The 14,643-nt window shown below is 58.2% G+C and overlaps 1 protein-coding gene across 1 annotated transcript; it reads right to left on the bottom strand.

Annotated features, from left to right (window-relative positions):
* Positions 1-5,229: 5,229 nt before the first annotated feature.
* Positions 5,230-10,095, bottom strand: HEY1 (hes related family bHLH transcription factor with YRPW motif 1). Its single transcript, XM_029068263.2, has 5 exons — positions 9,976-10,095; positions 9,825-9,888; positions 8,509-8,592; positions 8,261-8,342; positions 5,230-7,012 (listed from the first exon to the last, which is right to left on the bottom strand). Exons 1-5 carry the CDS (start codon positions 10,047-10,049, stop codon positions 6,429-6,431), a joined length of 888 nt encoding a protein of 295 aa, XP_028924096.1. The 5' UTR covers positions 10,050-10,095; the 3' UTR covers positions 5,230-6,428.
* Positions 10,096-14,643: the final 4,548 nt, after the last annotated feature.

Here is a 14,643-nt window from a genome sequence, read left to right as displayed (position 1 = left end):
GCTCAGTAAGTGTGGAGGCTCTGTAGGTAAGCTCTCAATAAATACCACTGATTGATTCACTGAAGGAGGAGATGCAGGAGGAGGAGGAGAAGGACATGATCGGTGTGACATTTCCCATTTGGAGGGGCGGAAGCTCTGGGAGGTGGGCACCGAGACGCCCCATCCCCGCCTCGTCGCCTCTCCCACCCCGCCACCCCAGCTCGGCTGGACAGGCGGGCCGAGAGACGGGAGGCAGAGTGACCCTGGCGGGGGCCGGGGCCGGGGCCGGGGCTGGGCTCAGTCACGGGGCGCGCCGCTCTTGCCCGGGTTCCTTCGGCTAGGGCCAGGCCGGTCCCCTGCCAGGAGGGGAGCGGCGGCCACAATTGTCGGTGCTGGCTGGGCTCCCGGGCCGGGCCGGGCCCGGCCGGGCCCGGCCGTTCCCACGCGGGCCCCACGGCAGTGGCGGTGGCGGGCAGGATTTCCTCTGCTTGTTGATCGCTTCCGCCCGAGCGGGGACGCAGTGCGCCCGGAGCCCGGCCCGGCAGGAACAGGAGGAGGAACAGGACGAGGAGCAGGAAGAGGAGCAGGAGCAGGATGAGGAGCGGGAGGAGGAGAAGGAGCAGGAGCAGGATTAGGAGCAGGAGCAGGAGCAGGATGAGGAACAGGACGAGAAGGAGCAGGACTAGGAGGAGGAGGAGGAGCAGGAGCAGGAGGAGGAGCAGGACGAGGAGAAGGAGGAGGAGCAGGACTAGGATGAGGAGCAAGAGCAGGAGCACGATGAGGAACAGGAGCAGAAGCAGGATGAGGAGCAGGACAAGGAGAAGAAGGAGCAGGAGCAGGACTAGGATGAGGAGCAGGAGCAGGATGAGGAGCAGAAGCAGGATGAGGAGCAGGACGAGGAACAGGAGCAGGAGCAGGATGAGGAGCGGGAGCCTGAAGAGGAGGAGGAGAAGGAGCAGTAGCCTGGAGCCCGGAGCCCAGAGGAGGAGGAGGCGGAGGAGCGGTGCGGGCATCTGGCCGCCTGGTGTAGGATCACTGCTCCTCCCAGCGCGTGTTTTCTTCGGGGTCTGAGGCGGGGGCCGTTGGCCAGCCCCTTCCTGGGGCGTGGGGGTCTGAGTCCCAGTCCGTCCGTCCCCCGGCTGACCCTTAGCCATTGCCGAGGGGCCGCCCCGCGGAGGCCCAGTGTGCTGCCACCCGCTCCCTCCCCGCGCTCGCCTGGCAACGGGCAGCTCTTCAAGGGCAGCCAGTGACCGAGCCTCTCCCGGCCTTCCGCCTGCTCCCAACTGCCCCGCCCGGCGCGGCCGCCCGCTACGGTGCCCGCAACAACTCTGTGGTGAGGATACTTAAAATCTAACAGGAGCTGAAAGCCAATCCTGGGTTTCCCTGGAAATAACGCTCTTCCCGTGATCCTGGCCTCAACTTCCCACCTTCTTCTGGGCCGCCCAGGTGCCACAGTGGTAGCAGCGTGATCTAGTGGTTAGAGCCCGGGCCTGGGAGTCCGGTTCTAATCCTGGCTCTGCCACCTGTCTGCTGTGTGACCTTGGGCCAGTCACTTCACATCTCTGGGCCTCAGTTACCTCATCTGGAAAATGGGGATTGAGACTGGGAGCCCCACATGTGACAGGAGCTGTCTCCAACCTCATTTGTTTATGACAATGATAATGACGACGATGAGGACGGTATTTGCTAAGCGCTTACTATGTGCCGAGCACTGTTCTAAGCGATGGGGTAGATACAAGGTAATCAGATTGTCCCGCGCGAGGCTCACAGTCTTAATCCCCATTTTACAGACGAGGTCCCTGAGGCCCAGAGAGGTTAAGTGACTCGTCGAAAGTCACACAGCTGACAAGGGGCGGAGCCGGGATTAGAACCCACGACCTCTGACTCCCAACCCTATGCTCTTGCCACTAGGCCACGCTGCTTCTCCTCTACCCCAGGGCTTAGTACAGTGCCTGACACAAAGTAAGCACTTAGCAAATACCACAGTTTGGGGGGTTTGGAAGCCCGGGAGGGCACCCATCCCCCTGCTAGCCCAGCCCAGCCCCGGGTTCCCTGATCGGTCTCCCCTCCCACATTGCATCACTCAGGATTACGGGTGTGCTTATCTGATGACAACTAAGAACTTTAGTAAAATTTACAATCCCCATGACCGGACTAGGTTAATTCTTCCAGTCCATAGCATTCGTGACATTTAATGCTCTGCGGCTGTAAAGGGGAAGAGTCAGAATTTTTTGAAATAAATCACCTGACTTGATTGAGATGAGGCACACCAGGTTCAGCTTTGAAAGTTAAACGGGGTGGATTTCATGAACGATGATGACCCTTAAATTGCTGTTGGGGAAGGAAGGAGTGGATGGCTAGCAGAACACTGGACGAAGCACTTGGGAGAGTACAAGTGAGTTTTCTTATTTTTTTATGGCATTTGTTAAGCACTTACTATAATAATGATACTTGTTAAGCACTTACTTTGTGCCACGCACTGTTCTGAGCGCTGGGGTAGATTCAGATTAATCCGCTTGGGCACAGTCCCTGTCCCACATGGGACTCACACTCTTAATCTCCATTTTACAGATGAGGTAACTGAGGCTCTGAGAAGTGAAGTGTCTTGCCCAAGGTCATACAGCGGACGGGTGGCGGAGTCAGGATTAGAGAATCGAGGTTCTTCTGACCCCCCAGGCCTGTGCTCTATCCACTAAGCCATGCTGCTTCTCAAGTAATAATAATAATGTTGGTATTTGTTAAGTGCTTACTATGTGCCGAGCACTGTTCTAAGCACTGGGGTAGATACAGGGTAATCAGGTTGTCCCACGTGAGGCTCACAGTTAATCCCCATTTTACAGATGAGGTAACTGAGGCCCAGAGAAGTGAAGTGACTCGCCCACAGTCACACAGCTGACAAGTGGCAGAGCTGGGATTCAAACTCATGACCTCTGACTCCCAAGCCCGTGCTCTTTCCACTGAGCCACGCTGCTTCTCTAAGTCCTGGAGTAGATACAGGTTAATCAAAATGAATATGTTTCCTTTCCCTCAGTGGACTCCAAGTCTGAGTAGGAGGGAGAACAGGTTTTGAATCCCCCTTTTACGGTTGAGGAAACTGAGGCAGAGAGAAGTTAAGTGATTTGCCCAAGCTTATACAGCAAGCAAGAGGCAGAGCAGAGATTAGAACCTAGGTCCTCTGACTTCTGGGCCTAGGCTTTTTTTTTTTTAAATGGTCTTGATTAAGCATTTATTATGTGGAGGCACTGTATAAGTACTGGGATAATTTACTTTTAGGAGGAAAGAAAATTGGGTATACGTGAATTAGTGCAAAGTAAATGGAGTGGGCAAGTTATGCAGGAGGGCTCCAGGAAGTCCTGTATCCCCTCTCGGGCACTCTCTCAGCAGGACTGCAGGAAGAGCCAGTCACACTGCAATCCCCCATGCTTTGTTTGTTTTTATGGTACTTGTTAAGGACTTACTATGTGCCCAGCACTGTTTTGAGCACTGGGGTCCCTACATATTCATCAGGTTGGACACAGTCCCTGTCCCACTTGCGGCTCACAGTCTAAGTAGGAGGGAGAAGGCTTTAATCCCCATTTTACAGATGAGGTACCTGAGGCCCAGAGAAGTTAAGCCAATTGCCCAGGTCACGCAGCAGGAAGGAGGTAGAGCCGGGATTAAAGCCCAGATCCTCCGATTCCCAGGCTCTTTCCACTAAGTCACGCAGCTCCCCCCAGCTAGCGCTCGGTCTCAGGCACCGACATCCCGAGGCAGTCTCGGAAGGGGCACCGTCTGTTCCGGGGGTCACCCTTGGCCGTGGAGATCGGCGAAGCAAGTTACCCGGAGATGATCCAGGCCCTGGAGGGGGCAAAGACGTGTAGAATTTGCACCAGGGTCCGGTTCTGCGCTTCCCAAGGAGGCTGAGTGGATGCCGCTGAACGTCCTCGCGCTGAACTGCCGGTGGCCAGAGCTTAAACCGTATAGTCCCAGGCCGGCAAGCCGGGGAGCGGTGCAGCCCCATGGAAAGGAACAGAGACGGGAGGGCAGCAGCAGACGTCTCTTGCCCGGCCTGTCCGGTCTGTAAAAATCATCCAGCCCCAGCGTGTGTTTCCCCACATTATTAGAAGGCTTTTCAGAGTAGCGTTTCTCTGGCAGCCTTGTTTCCGACAGGGTGATGCAGTGCCGTGGCACGGACGACGGAAGGCCTGAAACTGGAATCTCACCCCTTAGCTTTCTAACGGCATTTCGGTTCCCTCGGGACTCTGAAATGTCAGAGGCTCCTGGAAGAAGCCCTAATGTTTAAAAATCCAATCAGCGTGCTTCCTGTCTGGCAGCGCTTCTGCCTCTAGGCAGGAGAGAGAGGCGGGGGAGAACAAGGAGGCCGGGAAAAGGAAAAGAGTCTCTTCCGTCCTCTGCCCAAGGCTGCCTTCCTCTCCTCCTGCCTGCCCCTGCTCCCAAGCCGTGGTCACCTCCTTCCGTGGGGCTCACCTGGCTCAGAAACTTTGGCTGAGCCTTTTCCAGGATCTCTGGAGTCCTCGCCACGCTCAGCCTGCCGCCTCTGTTCAGGCAGGACTTCGGGGTCCCCCCGGCAGGGTTCCCACCGTTCCCCGGTTCTAGAGCCTGACAGGATGGACGGGGGAGAGGAGGTTGTTGTGGTGGGGGGGAGGGATGACAGGTCCAACCTAATAACAGTAACAACAATTTTGGCATTTGTCCATGATTACAATATTCAAGTGCTTATTACGCGCCAGGCACCGTTCTAAGTGCTGGGGAGGACACGAGCAGATCGGGATGGCCACGGTCCCCGTCTCGATCCCCATTTTACAGAAGAGGTAACTGAGGCCCAGAGAAGTGAAGTGACTTGCCCAAGGTCACGCAGCTGACAAGTGACGGAGCCGGGATGAGGATCCATGACCTCCTGACTCTAAGGCTCGTGTTCTATCCGCTGCACTACGCTGCTCCCCTCCCTGCCAATCCAACCCTTGCTGAGCCCCAGCAGCCCAACCCCCGAAGGAGAGTATCCAACTCCCAGCTTTCCTTCCGAGGGCCGGTACCGCCTCACCCTCAATATAGCTATCCTAGCCTCACCCTAAATATAGCTATCCTAGACTGAGCGGGTTCCCTCATGCAAGGAAGATTTTGGCCTTGTCCCCCGGGGCCTGCAGGTCACCCAGTTGGAATTCCAAACCCAGGCCTCAAACCAAGTAAGTCCCGGCCCCCTCTTTACTTCTCCCATGGCTCCGACGCGGAGGTGAGTCATGTCAATCCAAATACTTTGTTCTTGCTTTCTCCTTTATTTAGCCACCGCACAGCAATACAATAGAGACCAAGTTCACTTCACTGGGGCCTCTTGGGACTCCTGGGGAGTCAACCTGTTCCGAAGGAAATTTCTATGGGCCAATCCAAGCCAAGTCCACACGGCAGAAATGCAGGGAAGACCGAAAGACCCCAGGGGAGCCAGTGGGGCTCCAAGGTCCCGGCTAAGGAAATCCCGGTGGCGACATCCTGACCGAGAGAACCAGCCCGGCCGGGCCCCCTCCCGTGTCCCCTGGCACTCGGGGCAGTTGACCCACCTTCCCGTAGAGCCGCCCGTGCCGGGGCCCCGCAGGGTCCACAGAGCCTCATCTGGGGCTTGGGACCCGGGGGGAGGCTTGGTGCGGAGGCTTCCGCCTTCTCCCCAAGGTGGGCCGGGGGCACCGCTCAGATCCCGGGCGGCTCGGCTCCTGGATCCGGTTGGGAGAGATTAGCCGCTCCAGGACAGCAACGTGGGAAAGGGGGTGTATGTATGTCCACGGCTGGCGAGGCGAGGGGGGGAACCCCAGTTGCCCCAACGGATGTGGGAGAAAGAACTAGCTTCCTTTCTAGGACGACACCATTCAGTCTGATTTGTCACCGCTTTTTTCCCGATGTAGAAAACTTCAGAGTACAGTTTACCAAAAGAGTCTTCTAGAACCTCTTAAACTGCCGATATAGGAACCCGACAGAAGTCATGTGACTATGGATGTTAGTGGTTTGGAAAAAATAATGACTAAAATAAGCCGTTGCTAAACAAGGACAATCTAGTCCCCCGCAAAATGCATTAGAGGTTAAGGAATCCAACGCTGTCAGGCCAAAGTCGGACCTCTTTGAAACAAATAGATATGAGGCACTCGATACAAACCTATCACAATCGGTTTACATCCGCTATTGCCATTTAATGGCTCGGACCAAAAAGATGCTAGATTAAAAAATGCACCTGCTAATAATACGTATATATATATACATATATAAAATCCCTTTAGTCTTTAAACCTTTTTCATCGGTCACGGTACCCTTGTCTTCCCCTCTCTTGGTGTGAACAATCTGAATGTGATTAAGTCAAAACCCAGCTCAGCTGGACCTTTAAGACCCCTCTCCCTCCCCTCTGCCCCCCTCCCCATGGCGAGCCCCCTGGGCTCCCGGCTCCCCACCCACCCGGGACCGCCAGTCCTCTAAAAGGCCCCGATCTCCGTCCCCCAGGGTCTGTAGGGCTTGCCCAGGCCGGACGCCTGTGTCGGGACAGAGGGGTTCAGGGCGTTGGGGGCCAGGAGGTGGAAGGCGCCGAAGGAGAAGGGGAAGGTGGACAGGGACACCACGGAGGACAGCAAAGGCGGAGCGAGTCTGGAGGCCGAGGTGGCCCCGGGGAGCAGCGGTCCCGGGCCCCCGGCGGGGGTCACCCTCGGAGTCGGTCCCAGGCTCCCGCCGGGGAGGACCCTCGGAGACGAGGCTTCCGGGCGGGAGGCGCTGATCCGGGCCGGGGTCTGGGGCTCCGCGGCCGGCGCCGCGGGGCCGCGGCCCCCCGGGGACGGCAGCAGCGGGTGGGCGAGGGGCGGGTGCGGGCCGAAGCCCCCGCCCCAGGGGACCGCGGCTTCCCGCTGGGAGGCGTAGTGGTGCAGGTGGGAGACGAGGCGCGCTCGCAGAGGATCGGCCGGGTCCAGGCCCTCCATCAGGCCGAGGTAGCGGGCCACTTCGGCCAGGCATTCCCGGAAGCCCAGACTCCGGTAGTCCATGGCGAGGGCGTGCGCGTCCAAGTAGCCTGGGTAAGACGGAGGGGTGGGGGAGGCTCGAGGCGCGGCCAACCTTCGCCCGGATCCCTCGCACGTGGTTTAAGCGAGGGCTAGAAGACCCAAACCTCCCTCCCCGCGGGGGCCTCGGCCACATCCACGTGGCCATTACAGGTCGGGTGGGAGCCTCGAATCCTAGCTCTTTGCAAGCTGCCGGAGAGAGCGCAACTCCACCCCAGCTTTGGCGAGCAGAGGCTCCGTCCTCCCTCTACCGTTTTCCCCTCAGGGCCAGAAAAACCCACGGGGGATGGGGAAACCACACGAGACGAGGAAGTTCATTAGACACCCAGCGGCACCGCCTCATTAGAAAGCTTTTAGCGAGAGCGCTTTCCCGAGACCGGAGGCTCGGTTCTCAGGCAAGGGATTTCATTTGAACATTTCTGTCTTGCTCCACTAAGCCTCTCTGAATAATGTTAGGTCTGGCTCTCAGAGGGGGTCCGACAGCGTACTGATCCTTAAAAGATCGCATTTACTCTAGGGTAAAAGCACCCAGGCGGCCCCGTATTCACCGGGTTAGTGAGAGGTGCTTTTAGATGCTTTTAGATGTCATCACTTCAGCGCGCTTCGGAGAGTACCGGGTTCTTAAAAACGGATTGGATTTTTGTTCCGCGAGGGAGGGGGGATCCCCTCAGTTTGGGGAGAGGGAGGGGTGGGCTCCCCTAAAGCCGGAGGAAAAGCACTCACACGTCCTTTAGATTGCGCGAGCTCCATGAGGGGCAGGCCCAGGGTACCGACTCATCATCCTACACCAAGCCCACCATTTAGAGTACAGTGCCCACCCCAGCGTTTATCATCGATAATAATAAAGGTATTCGTTAAGCACTCAGTCTGTGCCAAGCACTGTTCTAAACCCGGGGGTAGATTCAAGGTATCAGGTTGTCCCACGTGGGGCTCCAAGTCTTAATCCCCACTTTACAGATGAGCTAACTGAGGTACGGAGAAGTTAAGGGGCTTGCGTGGGGTCACACGGCAGGCAAGTGGCAGAGCGGGGATTAGAACCCACATCCTCCGACTCCCAAGCCCGTGCTCTTTCCACGAAGCCACGCTGCTTAGGTCAGTGCTTGGCACCCAGGAAGCCCTTAACAAACGCCACCACCACTCTTATCGATCGGGCCTCGCCCAAGGCCAAAGGAGCCGGCGTCGGCACGATAAGGGCAACAGTTTAACTGCGGTCACCGAGGGGGTGGCGGCTGGGGCACCCGAAAAGAGATGCAACTGACCTTTCCCCCCCGCCGTATGCAACATTTTAAGGTGGTCCACGGTCATCTGCAGGATCTCCGCTTTCTCCAGCTTCGCCGATCCCTGGGGGCGGGAAGGGCAGGGAGGTCGTCAGCTTCCAGGGAGGGAGCACACGGAGGAGGTGGGGGGGGGGGGGACGCACACAGACACACAAACACAAAAACGCACGCGGACCCGGAGGCCGGGGTGGGGGGAGGCCCCGAGGCGGGGGGGGGGGGGGCACCCTCACCTGCTTCTCGAAGGCGCTGGGCACCAGCCTCCGCAACTCGGACAAGCTGTTATTGATCCGGTCTCGGCGGCGTTTCTCGATGATCTGCGGGTGGGGGGGGCCCCGGGGGCGATGATATATCATTCAATCGCATTTCTTGAGCCCTGAGCTCCGTGCACAGCACCCAAATAAGCGCTCGGAGAGTACAATTCGATCATAACGGCGTCTGCTCGGCGCTTACTATGGGCCAAGCACCGTTCTCAGCTCTGGGGCAGATACGGGGCAACGAGGTTGTCCCCTCGTGGGGCTCAGGGTCTTGTCCCCGTTTTCCAGTGGAGGTAACTGAGGCACAGAGGAGCGAAGTCCACAGCAGACAGGCGGCGGAGCGGGATTGGAACCCACGTCCTCCGCCTTCCGAGCCCGGGCTCTCGCCACTAAGCCACGCCGCTAGTCGGGGTGAGCTCAGCCCCGGGCGGGGCGATTCGGCCTTGGCTCGCCTCCACCGCCGCGTTGGTTCATTCGCTCGACAGTATTCGTTGAGCGCTTACTACGGGCAGAGCACCGTACTAAGCGCTCGGAGTGCGGCATTCGGCAACGGTCCGAGACCGTCCCCGCCCGCCGGCTGAACGGGGGAGCCAGCAAAGGGACCGTGCGCCCGTCCAAGGGCGGGGACCGTCTCGATCTGTCGCCGATTCGTCCATTCCAAGCGCTCAGTCCAGTGCTCTGCACAGAGGAAGCGCTCGATAAATACTACTGAATGAACGAGCGGTCTAGCGCGGACCTCATCCAGAGAGGTCGAATCGCAGAGCTACAGAGGCCTCGTTAACAGCGCGGCTCGGTGGAAAGAGCCCGGGCTTGGGAGTCAGAGGTCATGGGTTCGAATCCCGGCTCTGCCACTTGGCAGCTGTGTGACTGGGGGCAAGTCACTTCGCTTCTCTGGGCCTCAGTGACCTCATCTGTAAAATGGGAATTAAGACCGTGAGCCTCACGTGGGACAATCTGATTACCCTGTATCTACCCCAGCGCTTAGAACAGGGCTCTGCACCCAGTAAGCGCTTAGCAAATACCAAAATTATTTCCCCCGTGTCTCCCCCAGCGCTTAGAACAGGGCTCTGCACATAGTAAGCGCTTAGCAAATACCAAAATTATTTCCCCCCGTCTCCCCCAGCGCTTAGAACAGGGCTCTGCACATAGTAAGCGCTTAACAAATACCAACATTATTATTATTAACCAAATAAATAGGTGATAGATAATGTAGGCACCGCGTCTGGCACCTAACGAGCGCTGAACAAAGATTGCAATTACGATCCTTTGGGGGGGGATGGGGGGACACTCACGCCTCTGCGTCGCTTCCTGGCCGAGACGGGCGAAGATGCGGACGGGGACGAGGGTCCGGGGTGTCTGAAAAGGGAAGGGAGGGGCGGGGGGCGGCTGGAGAGGGGGTCCCGCGGCTCCGGTCCCCCGTCCCCTCCCTCCATCCCCACGCACCCGCGGTCCGGGGGCCCGTCCCGCTCGGCCGGGTCGTCGAGCTCGCTGCGGTCGGAGCCGGGGCCGCGCTTCATGCTGCCGCCCCGCCGCGCCCCCCACCCCCCGACCCCCGACCCGTTAAGACGGCCGGGACGTTCCCGGGCGCGGCCGGGAGGGGGCGGGAGCGGGGCGGGGGAAGGGGGGCGGGGCTCGCCTCGGCGCCGACCAATGGGGGCGCGCCGTGGCGGTGAGGGGCAGCCCCCCTCCCCCCCCCGCGGCTTTGGTTGGCGCGCGGGCCGCCGGCTGGGCCGCGCGCCAGGGCCCGGGCGGCAGCGCCGCCGGGGAGCCGCACGCGCCGCGGGCCGTGGGAAAGTGGCCGGCGCCGAGGCCGGCGGCCAATGGGGGCGGGCGGCGGCGGCGCGCGCGCGCGGGGGGGGGGGACGGGGCGCGCGGCGGGGCTCCCCCCCGTGTGAACCCGGAATGGAGCCCAAGTCGGCGGCGGGCGGGCGCCGGGCGGGGGGGAGGGGGCAGGGAGGAGGGAGGAGGGAGCAGGGAGGAGGGAGCAGGGAGGAGGGGGAAGGGCAGCGCCGCCCGTAAATCCCCAACGCCACCGCCCGCCTGCCCCGCGGCCCCCGTGGGAACCCCGCCCGCCCTCCCCCCTCCATTTATCCACTCATTCAATAGTATTTACTGAGCGCCTACTCTGGGCACAGCCCTGGAATAATATATAATAATAACGTTGGTATTTGTTAAGCGCTTACTACGTGCCGAGCAACGGTTCTAAGCGCTGGGGGAGACCCAGGGGAATCGGGTTGGTCCCCCGTGGGGCTCCCAGGCTTCATCCCCATTTGACAGATGAGGGATCTGAGGCACCGAGAAGTGAAGTGACCTGCCCAAAGTCATACAGCTGACAGGTGGCCGGGCCGGGATTCGAACTCATGAGCCCTGACTCCAACGCCCGGGTTCTTTCCACTGAGCCACGCGGCTTCTCGAGGCTGTACTAAGCGCTTGGGATGAACAAGTCGGCAACAGATAGAGCTGTGCCTCAGTGACCTCATCTGGAAAATGGGGATGAAGACTGGGAGCCCCACGTGGGACAACCTGATTCCCCTGGGTCTACCCCAGCGCTTACAACAGTGCTCGGCACAGAGTAAGCGCTTAACAAATACCAACATTATCATTATCATGGAGTCTATAGAGAAGCAGCGTGGCTCAGTGGAAAGAGCGCGGGCTTTGGAGTCAGAGGTCATGGGTTCAAATCCCGGCTCGGTCATTTGTCAGCTGTGTGACTTTGGGCAAGTCACTTCACTTCTCGGTGCCTCAGTTACCTCATCTGTAAAATGGGGATGAAGACTGTGAGCCCCACGTGGGACAACCTGATTCCCTGTGTCTACCCTAGCGCTTAGAACAGTGCTCGGCACAGAGTAAGCGCTTAACAAATACCGACATTATTATTATTATTATTATTATTATTATTATTATTAATCCAGCGTGGCTAGAGAAACAGCGCGGCTCGGTGGAAAGAGCCCGGGCTTGGGAGGCAGAGGCCATGGGTTCCAATTCCGGCTCCGCCACTCGTCAGCTGGGTGACTGTGGGCGAGTCACTGCTCGGTGCCTCGGTGACCTCATCTGTAAAATGGGGCTTAACTGTGAGCCTCACGTGGGACAACCCGATGACCCTGGATCTACCCCAGCGCTTAGAACGGTGCTCGACACAAAGCAAGCGCTTAACAAATACCAACATTATTAAGGGACAAATCGGTAACAGATAGAGACAGTCCCTGTCCTCTGACGGGTTTACAGTCTCATCCAGCGTGGGTAGAGAAGCAGCGTGGCTCAGTGGAAAGAGGCCGGGCTTGGGAGGCAGAGGTCATGGGTGCGAATCCCGGCTCGGCCACTTGTCCGCTGGGTGACTTTGGGCGAGTCACTGCTCGGTGCCTCAGTGACCTCATCTGGAAAATGGGGATGAAGACTGGGAGCCCCACGCGGGACAACCTGATTCCCCTGTGTCTACCCCAGCGCTTAGAACAGTGTTCGGCACATAGTAAACGCTTAACAAATACCATTATTATTATTATCCCTCCATTCATTCATTCAATCGTATTTATTGAGCGCTTATTATGTGCAGAGCACTGGACTAAGCGCTGGGAAGGGACAAATGGGTAACAGATAGAGACAGTCCCTGCCCTTTGACGGGCTCACAGTCTAATCCATCCGTCCAGTGGTCCGTCCTCAGGGTTTAGGCCCCAAGAGCCGGGTGGGCGGGGAGGGGGATCCCGAGGGTCGCTTCTGGGATCAGTTCTCAGAGGCCGTTTCGGAGGGTCCGTTTCTGGGGATCGGTTCTGACGGGCCGCTTTTCTAGGGACCGTTTCTGGGGAACGTTTCCGAAGGGCTGTTCCTGGCCCTCGGTTCTGAAGGGCCGTTTCTGGGGAAGGTTTCTGGGCCTCGGTTCTGAAGGACCGTTTCTAGGATCGTTTCGAAGGGCCCGTTTCTGGGGATCGGTTCTGACGGGCCGTTTCTAAGGTAGTTTCTAAGGGCCCCTTTCTGGGGATCGGTTCTGAGGAGCCGTTTCTGGGATCATTTCTGAGGAGCTGTTTCTGGGCTTGGGTTCTGAGGGACCGTTTCTGGGATCGTTTCTGAGGGACCTCGGTTCTGAGGGGCCGTTTCTGGGGAACATTTCTGAGGGACCGTTTCTGGGGATCGGTTCTGAGGGGCCGTTTCTAAGGGCGGTTTCTGGGGACCGTTTCTGAAGGACCGTTTCTGGGGATCGGTTCTGAGGGCCCGTTTCTGGGGATCAGTTCTGAGGGCCCGTTTCTGGGGATCGGTTCTGAGGGCCCGTTTCTGGGGACCGTTTCTGGGGAACGTTTCCGAAGGGCCGTTTCTGGGCCTCGGTTCTGGGGACCCGTTTCTGGGGATCGGTTCTGAGGGGCCGTTTCTGGGGAACGTTTCTAAGGGCCCGGTTCTGGGGGCCGTTTCTGAGGGCCCGTTTCTGGGGATCGATTCTGAGGGGCCGTTTCTGGAGATCGTTTCTAAGGGCCCGGTTCTGGGAATCGGTTCTGACGGGCCGTTTCTGGGATCATTTTTAAGGAGCCGTTCTTGGGCTTCGGTTCTGAAGGACCGTTTCTGGGATCGTTTCTAAGGAGCCGTTTCTGGGCCTCCGTTCTGAGGGACCGTTTCAGGGGATCGGTTTCCAGAGGCCGTTTCTGGGGATCGGTTTTGGGGGGCCGTTTCTGGGCCTCGGTTCTGAGGGGGCCGTTTCTGGGCATTGGTTCAGAGGAACTGTTTCTGGGGACCGTTTCTGGGAAACGGTTTTCACAGCCGTTTCTGGGGATCGGTTTTCAGAGCCGTTTCTGGGGATCGGTTTTCAGAGCCGTTTCTGGGCCTCGGTTCTGAGGGGGCCGTTTCTGGGCATTGGTTCAGAGGGACTGTTTCTGGGGACCGTTTCTGGGAAACGGTTTTCACAGCCGTTTCTGGGGATCGGTTTTCAGAGCCGTTTCTGGGCCTCGGTTCTGAAGGGCCATTTCTTTGGGGGAACGTTTCTGGGAATCGGTTTTCAGAGCCGTTTCTGGGCCTCCGTTCTGAGGGGCCGTTTCTGGGCATCCGTTTTCAGAGCCGTTTCTGGGCCTCGGTTGTCAGGGACCGTTTCTGGGCATCGGTTTTCAGAGCCGTTTCTGGGGATAGGTTCTGAGGGACCGTTTGGGGGGCTCGGTTCCGAGGGGCCGTTGGTGGAGAAGAACGTTTGGAGAGAACATTTCTGAGAGACTTTTTCCGGTGGGTCGGTGGATCTGCTGGGCAGGACCAGGACGTTTAGGAGAATACATTAGAGGAAAAGTAACATGACAAGAGAAGCAGCATGGCCTAGTGGCAAGAGCCCGGGCTGGGAGTCAGAGGTCGTGGGTTCTAATTCCGACTCAACCACTTGTCGGCTGTGCGACCTTGGGCAAGTCACTTCACTTCTCTGAGCCTCAGTGACCTCATCTGCAAAAGGGAGATTGAGACTGAGCCCCACGTGGGACAATCTGATTAACACGAGAAGCAGCGTGGCTCAGCGGAAAGAGCCCGGGCTTTGGAGTCAGAGGTCATGGGTTCGAATCCCTGCTCGGCCACTTGTCAGCTGGGTGACTGTGGGCAAGTCACTTCACTTCTCTGGGCCTCAGTTCCCTCATCTGTAAAATGGGGATGAAGACCGTGAGCCCCACGTGGGACGACCCGATTCCCCTGTGCCTACCCCAGCGCTTAGAACGGTGCTCGGCACATAGTAAGCGCTTAACAAATACCAACATTATTATTATTATTAACTCGTATTTACCCCAGTGCTCAGAACAGTGCATGGCACATAGTAAGCGCTTAACAAATACCATCATCATCATCATGACCCTGTAGAAGGAACAGTGGCCTGGGAGTCAGAGGACCCGGGTTCAAATCCCGGTTCTGCCACTTCTCTGCCGCGTGATCTTGGGCGGGTTACTTTTCTGTGCCTCAGTTTTCTCATATAGAAAATGGGAGCTACACCCTACTCCCTCCTAGGTAGACTGTGAGCTCCATGTGGGACGGTCTGTGTCTGCCCAGATTGTCTTGTATGGAGAAGCAGCGTGGCTCAGTGGAAAGAGCCCGGGCTTGGGAGTCCGAGGTCATGGGTTCGAATCCAGTCTCTGCCACTTGTCAGCTGTGTGACTGTGGGCAAGTCAC

This window comes from Ornithorhynchus anatinus, chromosome 7, assembly GCF_004115215.2.
Source record: "Ornithorhynchus anatinus isolate Pmale09 chromosome 7, mOrnAna1.pri.v4, whole genome shotgun sequence".
Lineage (NCBI taxonomy): Eukaryota > Metazoa > Chordata > Mammalia > Monotremata > Ornithorhynchidae > Ornithorhynchus > Ornithorhynchus anatinus.
This window is presented reverse-complemented; position numbering and strand designations above follow the sequence as displayed.